General features: G+C 43.3%; 1 protein-coding gene across 3 annotated transcripts in view; it reads left to right on the forward strand.

Annotated features, from left to right (window-relative positions):
• Positions 1-3426, forward strand: part of CD84 (CD84 molecule) — a 28019-nt gene extending 24593 nt beyond the window's left edge. For all 3 annotated transcript variants that reach the window (XM_039246447.1, XM_039246448.1, XM_039246446.1), the window contains exons 6-7: positions 1015-1112; positions 1949-3426. In XM_039246447.1, the coding sequence (XP_039102378.1) occupies positions 1015-1112; positions 1949-2014 (164 nt within the window). In that variant the 3' untranslated portion in view covers positions 2015-3426. The remainder of the gene's footprint in view (positions 1-1014; positions 1113-1948) is intronic.
• The last annotated feature ends 12753 nt before the right edge of the window (positions 3427-16179 follow it).

Raw genomic sequence — 16179 nt, forward strand, 5'->3', positions numbered from 1 at the left:
ATCGAGCAACAATGCATGTTTTTTTTTTTTAATGTTTATTTATTTTTGAGGGAGAGAGAGAGAAAGAGAGGGAGACAGAGGATCTGAGGCAGACTCTGAGCTGAGAACGTAGAGCCCCATGTGGGGCTCGAACTCACGAACCACGAGATCATGATCTGAGCCAAAGTTGGACGCTTAACCCACTGAGCCACCCAGGCGCCCTGCAACAATGCAGGTTTATAGAGTATCTTCTATGTGTTTAACATTGAGGTGGTGACAGGAAGACATGCACCAAAGGAGTCCAACACAGTGTCTAACTAGAGAGAATCAATCTAGTTGAAAAACCAAGACTTCACATGAAGAGACAATCCGCCAGCAAGGTGGTCAGTACTAAGTGCCAGAGATGCCGAGTGAGGCCCTGGGAGGAGGAGCTTCTCTGATTACCCACTAGGGTCTGGGAGAATGTCGTCAGCCTGACGTGGACCCTAGAGCAGGCAGGGTCCCATGGAGCCCTGGGTGAGTGAGGCCTGGGCCAGTGCCTCCCACAACACATGAAATCCCTAGAGGACAGAGAGACAGTCCAGGGACCTGAGCATCCATTTCAAGACATCAGGAGCCATTTGACCTTTTTTTGTTTTTTCTTATTTTTTAAAAAATTTAAAAAATTAACATATAGTGCAACAATGATTTCAGGAGTAGATTCCTTAAACCCCTTACCCATTTAGCCCATCCCACCTCCAACAAGCCCTCCAGGAACCCTCTGTTTATTCTCCATATTTAAGAGTTTCTTATGCTTTTGTCCCCCTCCCTGTTCTTATGTTACTTTTGCTTCCCTACCCTTGTGTTCATCTGTTTTTGTATCTTAAAGTCCTCATATGAGTGAAGTCATATGATATTTGTCTTTCTCCAACTGCTAAGCCATTTGACCTTTTAGGGCTTCATTTCTTTATCTGAAAAAGAGAGCATTGCAATAGCTCATCTCTAGAATCCAGCCATCTCTCACACCCTGTGCTTCTCTGTGTATTTGTGATACAGACGCTGACTCAAAGAAAACAATATACGCCTACATCATGGTTACACGAGATGTCCCACCAGCAGAGGGCAGAATCTATGATGAAATCCCCCAGTCCAAGGTGAGCTGATGCTACTCATGGGTCCCCACCCCCACACCCAGGAAAAGGAGTCAGGGGACAACAGGCCAAGGATCTGGAGTCTCCAACCAAGAATCGTCATGTCGGGGAAATGATGCCAGGAGCCCGTCTACAAGGACAGGAACATAGCCAGCTGTCACCCCATGGTGGCCTCCAGGGTTGGAGGCCATCAGCTTCCACATGAGGGCCTGGCTCTGAGTGGGACGAGAGGCCCCACGAGGAGAGGAGTGGCCTGTGGGGGACCTGGTGTGAAATGAGCATGTCAGGACTAAGGACCCGTGCCATGTTCTCATGGAGAATCTGGGGGATGCCAGTGGGGAAGTGGGAAGTCCTAGGGAATATCCAGTGGTGAGGCTGCCAGCCCCAAGCCCAAGCCCCACCCCCGAGGCTAAGATGCCCTCAGCTGGTGGGAAGGTTGTCTGCAGAGCTCCATGTAACTAGAGCATAGGACACTGGTGGAGGGGACCCACCACCAAGTGAGGTGCAATTATTGGGGTTCAGAAGGAGCTGAGGCACTGCTAGGAACAAGGAAGACAGGTAGCTTAAGCATGGCTCACACCTATAATCAAAATCAATGCAAATACCCCAGTTCCCTCCTGCTACTTTGGTCCAGACTACACAGTTGATTGCGCAAGGGGATGACTGGAGCAGAGGCAAGGGACTCAACAAAGGGCAGGGCTCTGCTGGCCCAGATTTTGCCAGTGCCAGGGAGACAGAGGCACCTCCCTGTGCCATCTGCATAACCCTCCTGCGTACCGCCCGGGGCTGGGGTTTCCCAGCAGCAACTCATGGTTAACATGCCATCTCCTCGTCTGCAGATGGTGAAGACCAGCACTCAGGATGGCAAACCTCCTGGGATTTCAACCTATGAAAATGTGATCTAGGCTTCTGGACAGCATTCACCCTCTGGAAACCGAGCTTCCAACATCATCTCTTCTAGCAGATGTCCCGGCCCCAGGCTTCCTCTGTGCAGATCCTACCTGGAGATAGCAAACCATCTCACCCCAATACATGACTTTTTGTGACTGGAGGTGATGACCCTTCCTAGCAACCCCATATGTAGAAAGGAGTGATATTTCGCACACCTGTAATCCATCTGTGGCACACCACCTGGGATGCTATGATCACACTCAGTATCTGGGAGGGACCCCAGTGTATGGCCTCTACGGTCCACACAGCATCTTGGGCAAATTAGGCAAAAGCATCCTTTTCCAGAGGCAGATGCAGCCCCTTCCAAGCGTGTAGCTTGACAAGTAGAGTGTGGGCTGCATTTCAGCCTCCAATTGCCCCTTTGCCCAAGAACCTTTGTGCAGGGGACAGCTGGCTGGACCAACCCAACCAACCAAACGTGACAGTGTTGCATGGGAAGCCATCGGAGGTATAGCTCTCCACTGTGCAGATGCACCCTCCAAATGGAGTGTTGGAAAATGGTCTTCCTATAGGGACGAGCTGGCTGGGGCATATTTCTTCAGGCTTTGCTTCAGAAGCCTCTTAAGCTTTTCTTTCTAGCCAAGTTTTCCACTTGACTGGGCTCTGCAGTGCCCAGAAATTTAGTTAAACATTATTCTAGGGGTGTCTATGAGTGTGTTTCTGGATGAGATTAACATTTGGATTGGTAGGTTAATCCCCACACCAGTATGGGTGCCCATCACCAAATGCATCAAGAGCCTGGGTAGAAGAAGAAGGCAGAGTAAAAGAGATTTCATTCTCTCTGACCATCTTAGAGCTGGGACCTCAGTTCTCCTGCCTTAGGATTTGGACTTGGACTTGGACTTGGACTTGTACCATCACCTCTCCGGCTTGCTGCTGCAGACCTTGGGATTTCTCAATCTTCATAACCACACAAGCCAGCTCCTTGTTGTATATATCTCTTTCCTGCTGGTTCCATTTCTCTGCAGAGCCAGACTAATACCTATTCCAAGCAGCCTCAGCAAGAAGAAGAGACCATACCCAGTATCCTATTGGCAAAAAGGAATTGATGGGCTATATTACTGGCACTTTAGGAGAACTGAGTACAACCCAACCATCTCTGGTCAAAACAATGTCCGGTCAAATTAATTATGGCTTTTGCAAACTCTTTCCCCACTCCTTGGTCCTTATATCACTGCAACTCATTTCTTTCTGCTTCACAGCATACATCATTATTTGTTTCCCTCCACACTGTATATACTTAAGGGCAGGATGCATGACCATAAAGAGTGATCATGAGAGATGAGAGTTTCAGTCACCTGTGCATCCACCACCAGCCAAACACCATGCCTTGTACCCTGAGGTGAGCAATAAATGCTGCTGAATAGAATTGAAAATGGGCAGCCAGCTCAAATGGAAGGTACATGTTGCAAATGTGGATAGACAGAAGCCAATATGTGTGGCAGTGTCCAATAGTGGCAAGCGTTAAATGTCAGAATGTGCAGTGTAAGGGCATGGTGGGGGGCGGAAGACTTTCAAAGTTAGACCAACGTAGACATGAGCTGAAGCAGTGAACCAGGTGCGAGCTGAAAGGGAATTACCCTAGGGAAACACATGAAGGAAGAAGTAGAGATGTCATAAGGATGGAGAAGTTCCAAAGTGACATTCAACGGACCCTAAAATAAAAGCATGTCTCCCCTTTACCTGAGTTGAGGGACCACTCCTGAACATTGCTCTCTCTAACCTGCCCCGCCTCCTCTCTGGAGCACTCAGCCACTCAAATTGCTAGTGTCCTCGAGCCCTACCCACAAGTGGGGAAGAAGGAAAAGACCCAGAGGCCAGAATCCCTGAGGTCTTCCATGTGGAATTCTTCATGTAGCCTTTGGGACTGAGGACCACTGAGCTCCTGTCTCTCACTCTTCCTTTCCTGCGAATCTTCTGATTTATGAAGATGGAAGCTACTCACCCTATCCACTAAGGACTTGGTTTTCAGATTCTCCTTCTGTAAAATGGGTGTGATCTTACTTTCCACAGATTTAAGACAAACTAGATTGTGATCAACGGGTCTACACAATTATTCTTTCGATGAAACAGAATCTCGTATCATGCCAAGATGGGCCCTTTTTTACAAATGTGTATTGAAATTGAAATCTCGGGGCTCCTGGGTGGCTTAGTCAGATGGACATCTGACGTCGACTCAGGCCCATGATCTCCCAGCTCGTGAGTTTGAGCCCCACATCAGGCTCTCTGTCGTCAGCACAGAGCCTGCTTTGGATCCTCTGTCACCCTCCCTCTCTGCCCCTCCTCTGCTCTCTCTCTCTCTCTCAAAAAGATATTGAAAAACAAATTGAAATCTCAGCGGCAGGGCCCCCTAGTGGCAAGAGCAGGTAAGGCCACACATCCCGGGGGCTTGTAGGTCCACGTAGGCCTTTTCAGCAGAGAAAAGAGAGAAAACAATGCAAGGAATGCCTCTCAGAAAAAGGAAGTGAAGCTGATTTAAAATGTGATGTTTTTAAAAAAGCCATAGAATGCTCTAAACTACACAACCCACACGAGAAGAGCTTGACTGGGCCGCTTTGGAAAATGGGCAAAGGAAAGAAGGAGACTGACTAGCCTGTCATTTTTCAAATTCGCCCTGGAGAAAAGAAATGGCTGAGCCATATTTTCTTCCAGATGCATTACTTTTCTTCTGCTTGAATTTTCTCTGAATTTTCCTCGATTTGAGCTTTTGTTTTTTGTTTTTTTCCCAGAATCATTAGGGACAGTCTCTACTGGCTGTAAAATGAAGTTTGAAGAAGGAGACAAAGGGAGGAGGGTGCTGAGTGGTCCCAAAATGCAGGCTTCGATGCTGGAGCACCTGCATCTGGACCCTGCTTTCTTAGTCCTGAGACGTCAGGCGAGTTAGGTTCACCTCTCTGTGCCTCAGTTTCCCCACCTGTAAAATGAGCATAATAACAGCTCTTACCACATAGGGTTGATGTAGGGATTAAATGAGGCTGCACTGTAAGAATGTGCCTGCAAACTGTTCTTATCGGCTCGACACCTCCATCAGATGCTAAATCTGTACACCGGGGTCCTTGCCCCACAAATGTAGCTGATATTGTGCTAAATTAGCGTTGTGTGCCGAACTTTTAACTCTCAGTCCTGCTACATCACTGCTTGTTCCTTCTCTCATTTCACTTACCACGCTGCCCTCCGTCCCCGGGTCCCTAGCCTGAGACAGAACAGGGGCTGGTCTGAATAATAATCATGCAAACGGAGAATTCCTGAGGGCCAGAGACTGGGACAGTTCATTAAGGGCTTACCTTGTGTACCAACTGCAACACTAGATGCTTTATCGTCAAAACCTACAAGAACCCTGTAAAGTAGACATTAGTTCTTCTAGGGGCGCCTGGGTGGCTCAGTCAGTTAAGCGTCCGACTTTGGCTCAGGTCATGATCTCTCGGTTCATGAGTTGGAGTCCTGCGTCAGAGCCTGGAGCCTGCTTCAGATTCTGTCTTTCTCTCTCTCAAAAATAATAAACATTAGAAGTTAGTTCTTCTAGTCTCCGTTAAGACACAGGGAATAAATAAATACCTTAGCAAAATCAGTCAGCTTCAGAACACAGGACTTGAACTCAAGACTTCTTGTCATCAAGGGCCACGTACTTGCTCTCTACCATGCTGTCTTCCTATACCCAGCTCTGGACTCCCAACACCCGGCACTTTGCCTGACACTTCATAGGGGACAACAAATATTTGTTGAATGACTGTATACATATAAATGTATTTTAAAGTTACCAAGTAAATGTGTTCATATGTTAATCTATTGTCTGGATGACCACTCACACCTTCTATTGGGAACACCCATTAAAGGATATTGCATAGAGCTCTCTGTCTGCATTTTGAGCAGGACTGGTTTCATAGCAAACAAGGGATTGTGGGCATAAGCACTTCTGCTGACTTGTTACAAAACAAGAGAAATAGAGTGCGAATTTCTACTATTAGTATCAGAGGAATAACAGAAACAGAGAAAGAAGGAAGAATTTACAAGTTGTGCGACACTATTTAACAGTTTAAAAACAGTTGGTCCCAGGGCTCCTGGGTGGCTCAGTCAGTTAAGTGATTGACTCTTGATTTCAGCTCAGATCATGATCTCACAGTTTGTGAGTGTGAGCCCCATGTCAGGCTCTGCACTGATGTTCAGGGCCTGCTTGGGATTCTCTCTCTCTTCCTCTCTCTCTGCCCCTCCCCTGCTCTCTCTCTCAAAATAAACAAAAACATTTATAAATTTTTAAAAATTATTTAAAGAAAACAAGCTGTGTACCTTTAAACTTTCATGACCTGATATAATCATAATGGCTAACACTGATTAGTCTTTACTATATACCATTCCCCACCCTAATGTCTTATGTGTACTAACTCATTTTTTTAATTTTAAAAAATATTTTTTAATGTTTATTTATTTTTGAGAAAGACACACACACACACACACACACACACACACACACACACAGAGTGCAAGTGGGGGAGGGGCAGAGAGAGAGGGAGACACAGAATCCGAAGCAGGCTCCAGGCTCTGAGCTATCAGCACAGAGCCCCACACGGGGCTCGAACCCATGAACCGCGAGATCATGACCTGAGCCGAAGTCGGACGTTCAACTGACTGAGCCACCCAGGCGCCCCATGTGTACTAACTCATTTAAAGCCCACAAGAAACACTGAAACTCATCTACTCCCTGAAGTGGATGCAACCCTCCTCCATTTTACAAAGGAAGAAACTGAGTCACAGAAAGTCTGGGTAGCTCGTCCAAGTTAATACTGAAACCAGGACGCCACTCGTGGCCTGTCAGGTCCAGGGGCTGTGTGCAGAACCATCCACAGCTCCCCAAGGAAGAAAACATGCATTCTTGACTCTAGAGCCTCTACATCTAAAAGTCACTAGGTCTAGGGGCGCCTGGGTGGCTTAGTCGGTTGAGCGTCCGACTTTCACTTAGGTCATGATCTCGCGGTTCGTGGGTTCGGGCCCCACATCGGGCTCTGTGCTGACTGCCAGCTCAGAGCCTGGAGCCTGTTTCAGAGTCTGTGACTCCCTCTCTCTCTGACCCTCCCCTGCTCACGCTGTCTCTCTCTCTCTCTCTCCTAGAAATAAATAAAACATTAAAAAAAATTTAAAAAAAAAAGTCACTAGGTCTTGTCAAGTGCAACTCAACCATGTCCCCTCGCGCTGCCCAGCTCTCAGCACAGCCTCCCTCCTGGGGCCCACTCTCCCAGGTCATTCCTTATCACTCATTCTTTTATCACTATTACCTGGGCTCTTACCCCATAATGATCAATCTTTCTAAAACATTGGCTTTGGGGTGCCTGGGTGGCTCAGTCGGTTAAGCGTCCAACTTTGGCTCAGGTCATGATTTCGCTGTCCATGAGTTCAAGTTCCACCTCAGGCTCTGTGCTGACAGCTCGAGCCTGGAGCCTGCTTCAAATTCTGTGTCTCCCTCTCTCTCTGCTCCTCCCCTGCTTGTTCTCTGTCTCTCTCTCTGTCTCTGTCTCTGTGTCTCTCTCTCCCTCTCAAAAATAAATAAACATTGGGGCCCCTGGGTGGCTCAGTCGGTTGGGCGTCCAACTTCAGCTCAGGTCGTGATCTCAAGGTTTGTGGGTTCGGGCCCCGCGTTAGGCTTTGTGCTGACAGCCAGCTCAGAGCCTGGAGCCTGTTTCAAATTCTGTGTCTCCCTCTCTCTCTGACCCTCCCCTGCTCACGCTGTCTCTCTCTTTCTCTCTCTCTCTCTCAGAAATAAATAAAAACATTAAAAATAGATAAATAAACATTTAAAAATTTTTAAATAAATGAATAAAAAATAAAACACTGGCCTTATCACTTTATTTTGCTACCGAAAAAATTTTGCTATAGGACCAGGCCCCTGAGCAATTTGACCCATCAGACCTTCCTAGCCTTTCTCCTGCTTTGTCTTTAGGCTCCAGTCACACAGAAGTGTGTGGGTCCATGAACACACCAGACCCTTTCCTGCCCCATGCCTTTGCCCATGCTGTGTTCTCTGACTGGGATATGCCTTCCCTCCTTTCCATCTCTAGCCATTTCATACTTCAAGGATCAGACTGAGGATCGTTCTTTGTGCAGACTTCTTAAACCTCCCACTCAAAGCTAAATATATAGCCCTCTTGTAAGTTTCTGTTAATAAATGATTTATGTGCATAAATTTGACTTTGCCAGTGCCTAACCAATGAGATTACAGGCCCTATGTCAGCAGGTTAACACAAATTCTCTGATACTGCACTTATTCCTTTTGTGTCTTCCTTGGTTTTGTTTTTCAAGAAAAGACACCAAGCATGTAGCAAAGACACAGGCAAGATTTTGCAGGACAAAAAGGCCCTGTAAATTCTCCTTTTAGTGAATCATTGAACGTGGAAGTGGTCTTGAAAGCCTCTTAAACACACCTGCTAAATGTTTCTGCAGTCTGTCTAACCTCTTTCATCCACCAGGTGCTGCTGTAGTCTTGATCCCCACCGTCTCTTCCTAGACAATAGCTCTTTCCCTCCAGCATTCACACTTGTCCCAGCCCAATCCATTCTCTACACCACAGACACAGAGGTCTTTCCAAACACAAATATGATATTGGTGGCAAAAGGAACCAGTAGATTGCTGGTGTACAGCTTTATATCTATAGTAATTCATAAATTGAAAGTTTGTAAGTAGAGGGAGCCTAGGTGGCTTAGTCCGTTAAGCATCCAACTCTCGGTTTCAGCTCAGGTCATGAACTCACAATTCATGAGTCCGAGCCCCGCATCAGCCTCCATGTTGACAGCTTGGAGCCTACTTGGAATTTTCTCTCCTTCTCTTCTGCCCCTCCACTACTCACTCCCTCTGTCTCTCAAAAGAAATAAATAAACTTAAATTTTTTTTAAAAAAGAAAGTTTATAAGTAGAGAAAAATTGGAAAAGATATTCAATAATCTAATTCCCAAAAATGTGCCAAGTCTACGTGGTCTTTTGAACTAGTTCTACCACCTTCGGTTAAAGGATACTTTCCATGTAATTTTAATTGCTCCAAAGCATAAAAACTTCAAAGTTCATGGAACACCATCATAATACTGATTCCAAACTAGATGAGGATGTTTCTCCAAAAAGAAAAAATAGACTAGGGAGCAGCCTGTGAACAAATCCAGCCTGCCAAGTGTTTTTATATAACCTGTGGTCTAAAAATAGTCTATAATTTTCAAAAGCTGATAAAAACTCAAAAGAATAATATTGGTAACATGTAAAAATTATACAAAATTGAAATTTCAATGTTCATAAACAAAGTTTTATTGGAACACACACAGTGATCATCTGTTTATGTATTGACTGTGGCTGTTACAACAGCCAAGTTGAATAGTTGCAGTGGAGATTATATGGTTGCACAGTCTTGTCTTGATTCTCACAGAAAAAAAGTCAACTGTTGATAATCTCACTTATAAGTATAAATCTTAAAAATCTGAATTCAAAAATTAAGAAGAAAATAATCTTAATTAAAATTTTAGTAGATTGAACCAAGCAAGGAACTAAAAGAAAAAAAATGCAGCCAAGAGTTTATCCCCAGAATGCAAGAATGATTTCTCTTTAAGAAATCTTCTATTCCAATTTATTGTTTAAACACATGAAAGGGAAGGAAAAAACTATAATCTTGATGGATTCCAAAAAATATTTTTGTAAAATGCAACAGCCACAACTGATTAGGAAAAAATTTACCAAGCTGAAAATAGAAGGTGTTTCAGTCAGCATCCAATTATAAAAACTGAAACCATGTTAAATATTGAGAACCCAGAATTGGTTCTGCAGAAGCAGGTTCAATTAATCTGCTAGAGCATCCCACAGAATTCAAGGAAACTCTTCACTTATTAGGTTATCAGTTTATTATGAAAGGGTATAACCCAGGAATAGACCAAGGGAAGAGATGCACAGGATATGGGATGGAGAAAGCGCAAGAGCTTCCATGAGCTCTCTGAGGTCACCATTCTCCCAAATCTCTGCATGTTCACCAACCAGAAACTCTCTGAACCCTCTCCTTTTGGGTTCTCATGGAGATTTGATTACCCAGGCATGATTGATGAACTCATTGACCATTTAGGTAACTGATTCAACCTCCAGCCCCCTCCCCTCTGAGGAGGTCAGGAAGCGGGACTAAAATTTCCATCCCTCTAAAGACATGGCCAGTTCCCCTGGCAACCAACCCTCATCTTAACGTGCAGTCCAAAAGCCACCTCATTAACATAAATCCAGTTGTGGTAAGAAAGGTTTGTTATGAACAAGACACCTATTTCACTTTTAAGACTCTGAAGAGACTTTAGGAACTGAACCTTAGAGATCTTTAGCTCTTTAGCTCTTGATATCTAGAGGCCAAATATTATAACAAAAGATACTCCCATTGCTCTAATCATTCAGAAATTCCAAGGGTCGTAGGAGCTGTGAGCCAGGAACCACGAACAAAGATCAAATATATACAAGAAATGAATAACCAAATATATATATATATTTAATTAAAAAAATTTTTTAATGTTTTATTTGTTTCTGAGACAGAGAGAGAGAAAGCATGAACAGGGAAGGATCAGAGAGAGAGGGAGACACAGAAATTGAAACAAGCTCCAGGCTGAGCTAGCTGTGAGCACAGAGCCCGACGCGGGGCTCGAACCCACGAACCTGCTTCAGATTCTGTGTCTCACTCTCTCTCTGCCCCTCCCTCTCTTGAGCTCTGTCTCTCTCAAAAATAAATAAACATTAAAAACAATTTTTTTAAATAGGAGAGAGGAGACAAGATGGCGGAGAAGTGGGGAGCTCTGTACATTTCACTCACCCCCATCTTTCACACAGAAGTCCTGAAGCCATAGGAACCCTTCCAGAATCCAGGAGTTTGGGAGGAAAAGGAGACAGAGTCTGCTGAGAAAACCTTATAGCGTGAGTGCGAACTGGGAAAGATAAAATCGGGCGGGGACCAGAGACACAGATGGAGGGGGTTATCCCCCTTTTGGGGGAGCTGCTGTGAGTCTAGGGGAAAAAAGAAAGAGTGGCCAAAACTGCTCAAGACACTGTTCCTGTCGCTGGAGAAGGGAAAAACCTCCGCTCGGGACACAGAGGGATCCAGTTTCCTGCTGTCAAGCTGACCCTAGGCAGTATGCACTGGTCCCAGGTGACCCCAGGTGAAACTGCTCCTCACTTGCCAGCTCAACCTGGAGAAGACACGAGTGGCGCCTGAAGCCGTGCTGTTGTGCTTCTGGCTCAGCTGGACCCCCAGGGGAGAGGCGAGAGGCTTGAAACTGCTCTGAGGGACTCGCTTGCCAGTTTATATTTCGGGCAATATCAATGGGCCCCCCGGACTGAGATCTGGAAATGAAACCTGGCTTGGGATATAGAGCACGGCCCACCTTGGCTACACCCCCGGCACAGGGAGATCACACAGGGAGTGAGTTGCAACGCTTGGTTTGAGAAGGGACTGGGGCGCTGCCACTTTTCTCCCCACAATCACCAAGGCGGGACCCCCACGGGATGCACTGGACCAAACCATGCTCATCCCTGCTAGAGAGCTGCCCTCTTCTTTTTCTTACCAGAGCCGGGGCAAGACCAACATGGATGCACTGCTGTGACTAATTCTGGTCACTGGCTTGCTTAAACAGTCACATTTAATCCATTCTCTAGATGTAAATTCTACCTCCACCGCTACCTTTTTATCTCTCTCTCTGGAGTAATCAGACAATATAGATTCTCTGAGTAGCATTATCGTCATTTCTTTTGCCTCCTCTCCAACCATATTCCCCTCTTTCTCTCTCTGAATTAAGACTTTTAGTCTTTCTGCCTGCTCATTTCATTTCCAATTTAGCTTCTTCCCCGCCCTGTCATTTCTTTCTTTGTATATGCTCTTCCACCAGCACTGCATTCACCCAGCTATGTAATTGTAGCTGGGAATTCTGATTCTATGCTTTAGACTGTGCTTTGTCTATTGGGTTTTTTCTTGTTCCTTCTCTTTTCCTTTTTAGGTATTTTTATTTTTATAATTCATCTTCCCTCCTTCCTCTTTTCTTTTCTTTTTCCTTTTATTTGTATGTGTCCCTTCCTTTTTCTTTTTCTTTTTCTTTTTCCCTTTCGGTCTGCGTGTTTGTAGGAATTGTCTGTGTGTTTGTGTGCCTTTGTTCCCTCTGTGTTTGTCTGTCTGTTTTCTTTTCCAGGGCTACCTCAAGAAACAAGCCAAAGTACACATGGTGGAGAGTCCCAAATACCACTACGAGTAGGTAAATAAATTAACCAAGGTCTCAACAAGAGAGACCAAGAGACACCATTCAAAGAACACTTTCTGAATGGATAGGCCCTGGACAGTCAAAGAGCCTTCTTTGGTACAGCAGCACTCACAGGTGCAGAGTGCATAACAAGCTTTTAAAACTAACAAGAGATAGAAAGCTAACCAAAATGATGAAATGGAAGAACTCTCCTCCAAAGAAATTCCAGGAAGAATTGACAGCTAAAGAACTGCTCAAAACAGATATAAGCAAAATAACTGAACAAGAATTTAGAAAAATAGTCATAAAATCAATCACTGGGCTTGAAAAAGGCATGGAAGACATCAGAGAAACTACTGCTACAAAGACTATGGAGCTTAAAAATAGTTGTGATGAATTTAAAAATGCTATAAATGAGATACAAAATAAAATGGAGGCGTCCAATGCACGGATTGAAGAAGCAAAAGGAGAATAAGTGATTTAGAAGACACAATTATAGAAAAAGAGGACGCTGAGAAAAAGAGAGATAAACTGATACAGGAACACGAAAGGAGAGTTCAAGAGCTCAGCGATACAATCAAATGGAATAATATCAGTATGATAGGAATTGCAGAAGAGGAAGAGAGAGGGAAAGGTGCTGAAGGAGTCCTTGAACAAATTACAGCAGAGAACTCCCCCAATCCGGGGAAGGAAACGGACATTGAAATCCAAGAGGCGCAGAGAACTCCCCTCAGACATAACTTGAATCGATCTTCTACATGACATATCACAGTGAAACTGGCAAAATATAAGGACAAAGAGAGAATTCTGAAAGCAGCTAGGGATAAAAGGTCCCTAACATACAAAGGGAAACCTATCAGAGTGGTGACAGACCTATCTACTAAAACTTTGCAGACCAGAAAGGAATGGCAGATCTTCATTGTGATAAACAGAAAAAATATGCAGCCAAGAATCCTCTATCCAGCAACCCTGTCATTCAGAATAGAAGGAGAGATAAAAGTCTTCCCAAATAAACAAAAATTGAAAGAATTTGTGACCACTAAACCAGCCCTACAAGAAATCCTTAGGGGGACTCTCTGATGGAAATGTTGCAAGGAATGCAAGGTACCAGAGACACCACCACAAGCATGAATCTCACAAAGGACACAACGACTCTAAACCCATATTTTTCAATAATAACACTGAATGTAAATGGACTAAATGCCCCAATCAAAAGAAATAGGGTAGCAGAATGGATAAAAAAACCAAAATCCACCTATTTGCTGTCTACAAGAAACTCATTTTAGACTGGAGGACACCTTCAGATCGAAAGCAAGGGGATGGAGAAATATCTATCATGCTACAGGAAGTAAAAACAAAAGCTGGAATAGATATACTTATATCAGACAAACTGGACTTTAAAGTAAAGACAGTAACAAGGGATGAAGAAGGGCATTATATAATAATTACAGGATCTATCCATCAGGAAGAGCTAACAATTATAAATGTCTACGCACCAAATGTGGAAGCACCTACATATATAAAACAATTAATTAATCACAAACAGAAACATTCTTATGGGTGAGAATGTGCTAATAGCAGGGGACTTTAATACTCCACTTACAGCAATGGATAGATCAACTAGACAGAAAAATCACTAAAGACTCGATGGACTTGAATGACACATTGGACCACATGGATTTGACAGATATATTTAGAGCTCTACATCCTGAGGCTGTGGAATTCACTTTCTTCTCAAGCACGCATGGCACGTTCTCCAAGATAGATCACATACTGGGACATAAAGCAGCCCTCAATAAATATAAAAGAATTGAGATCATACCATGCACACTTTCAGATCACAATGCTATGAAACTCGAAATCAATCACAGGAAGAAGTCTGGAAAACCCCCAAAAACATAGAGGCTAAAGAACATCCTACTAAAGAACGAATGGGCCAATCAGGCAATTGGAGAAGAAATTTAAAAATATATGGAAACAAATGAAAATGAGAATACAACAATCCAAACTCTATGGGATGCAGCGAAAGCAGTCCTAAGAGGAAAGTACATTGCACTCCAGGTCTATTTCAATAAATTAGGAAAAGTGCAAGTGCAAAATCTAACAGTGCACCTAAAGCAACTAGAAGGAGAGCAACAAGAGCACCCCAAGCCCAATAGGAGAAGAGAAATAATAAAAATCAGGGCAGAAATAAACAATATAGAAACCAAAGAAAAAGTTCAACAGATCAACAAAACCAAGAGTTGGTTTTTTGAAAAAATAAACAAAATTGACAAATCTCTAGCCAGGCTTCTCAAAAAGAAAAGAGAGAGCTCCCAAATAGACAAAATCATGAATGAAAATGACTTATTACAACCAACCCCTCAGAAATACAAGCAACTATCAGTGAATACTATGAAAAATTATATGCCAACAAATTGGACAACTTAGAAGAAATGGACAAATTCCTAAACACACACTCACTACCAAAATTCACATGGGAAGAGATAGAAAATCTGAACAGACCTATAACTAGTGAAGAAATCGAATCAGTTATTAAAAATCTCCCAACAAATTAAGAGCCCTGGACCAGATGGCTTCCCTGGAGAATTCTACCAGACATTTAAAACAGAATTAATACCCATTCTTCTTAAGCTATTCCAAAAAGTAGAAATCATAGGAAAACTTCCAGACTCATTTTATGAAGCCAGCATCACTTTGATTCCCAAGCCAGACAGAGACCCAGCAAAAAAAGATAACTACAGGCCAATATTCTTGACAAGATACTTGCAAATCGAATCCAACAGTACATAAAAAGAATTATCCACCATGATCAAGTAGGATTCATTCCCGGGTTACAGGGCTGGTTCAGTATTCACAAATCAATCAATGTGATACATCACATCAACAAAAGAAAAGATAAAAACCGCATGATCCTGTTGAGAGATGCAGAAAAAGCATTTGACAAAATACAGCATCCTTCTTAATAAAGACCCTCGAGAAAGTCAGGATACAAGGAACTTACTTAAACATCATAAAAGCCATCTATGAGAAGCCTTCAGCTAACATCATCCTCAACGGGGAAAAACTGAGAGCTTTCTCCCTGAGATCAGGAACACGACAGGGATGTCCACTCTCACCACTGTTGTTTAACATAGTGCTGGATGTCCTCACATCAGCAATCAGACAACAAAAGGAAATAAAAGGCATCAGAATTGGCAAAGAAGTCAAACTTTCACTTTTCACACAAGGCATGGTACTCTACACAGGAAACCCGGCAGACTCCACCAGAAGCTTACTAGAACTGATCCATGAATTCAGCAAAGTAGGATACAAAATCAACGTACAGAAATCAGTTGCATTTTTATACACCAACAATGAAGCAACAAAAAGAGAAATCAAGAAGCTGATCCCATTCACAATTGCACAAAAAAACATAAAATACCTAGGAATAAACCTAACCAAAGATATAAGAGATCTGTATGATGAAAACTATAGAAAACTTATGAAGGAAATTGAAGAAGACACAAAGAAATGGAAAAACATTCCATGCTCATGGATTGGAAGAATATATATATATATATGTATATATATATATATATATACATATATATATATATTTAAAATGTCATTCCTACCCAAAGCAATCTACACATTCAATGCAATCCCAATCAAAATTGCACCAGCATACTTCTCAAAACTAGAACAAACTATCCTAAAATTTGTATAGAACCACAAAAGATCCTGAATAGCCAAAGTGAGATTGAAGAAGAAAACCAAAATGGGAGATATCACCATCCTAGACTACAAAGCTGTAATCATCAAGACAGTATGGTATTGGCACAAAAATAGACACATAAATCAATGGAATAGAATAGAGAACTCCGAATTGGACCCAAAAATGTACAGCCAACTAATCTTTGG

This window comes from Hyaena hyaena, unplaced genomic scaffold (genome assembly GCF_003009895.1).
Source record: "Hyaena hyaena isolate Hyena2069 unplaced genomic scaffold, ASM300989v1 scaffold_281, whole genome shotgun sequence".
Lineage (NCBI taxonomy): Eukaryota > Metazoa > Chordata > Mammalia > Carnivora > Hyaenidae > Hyaena > Hyaena hyaena.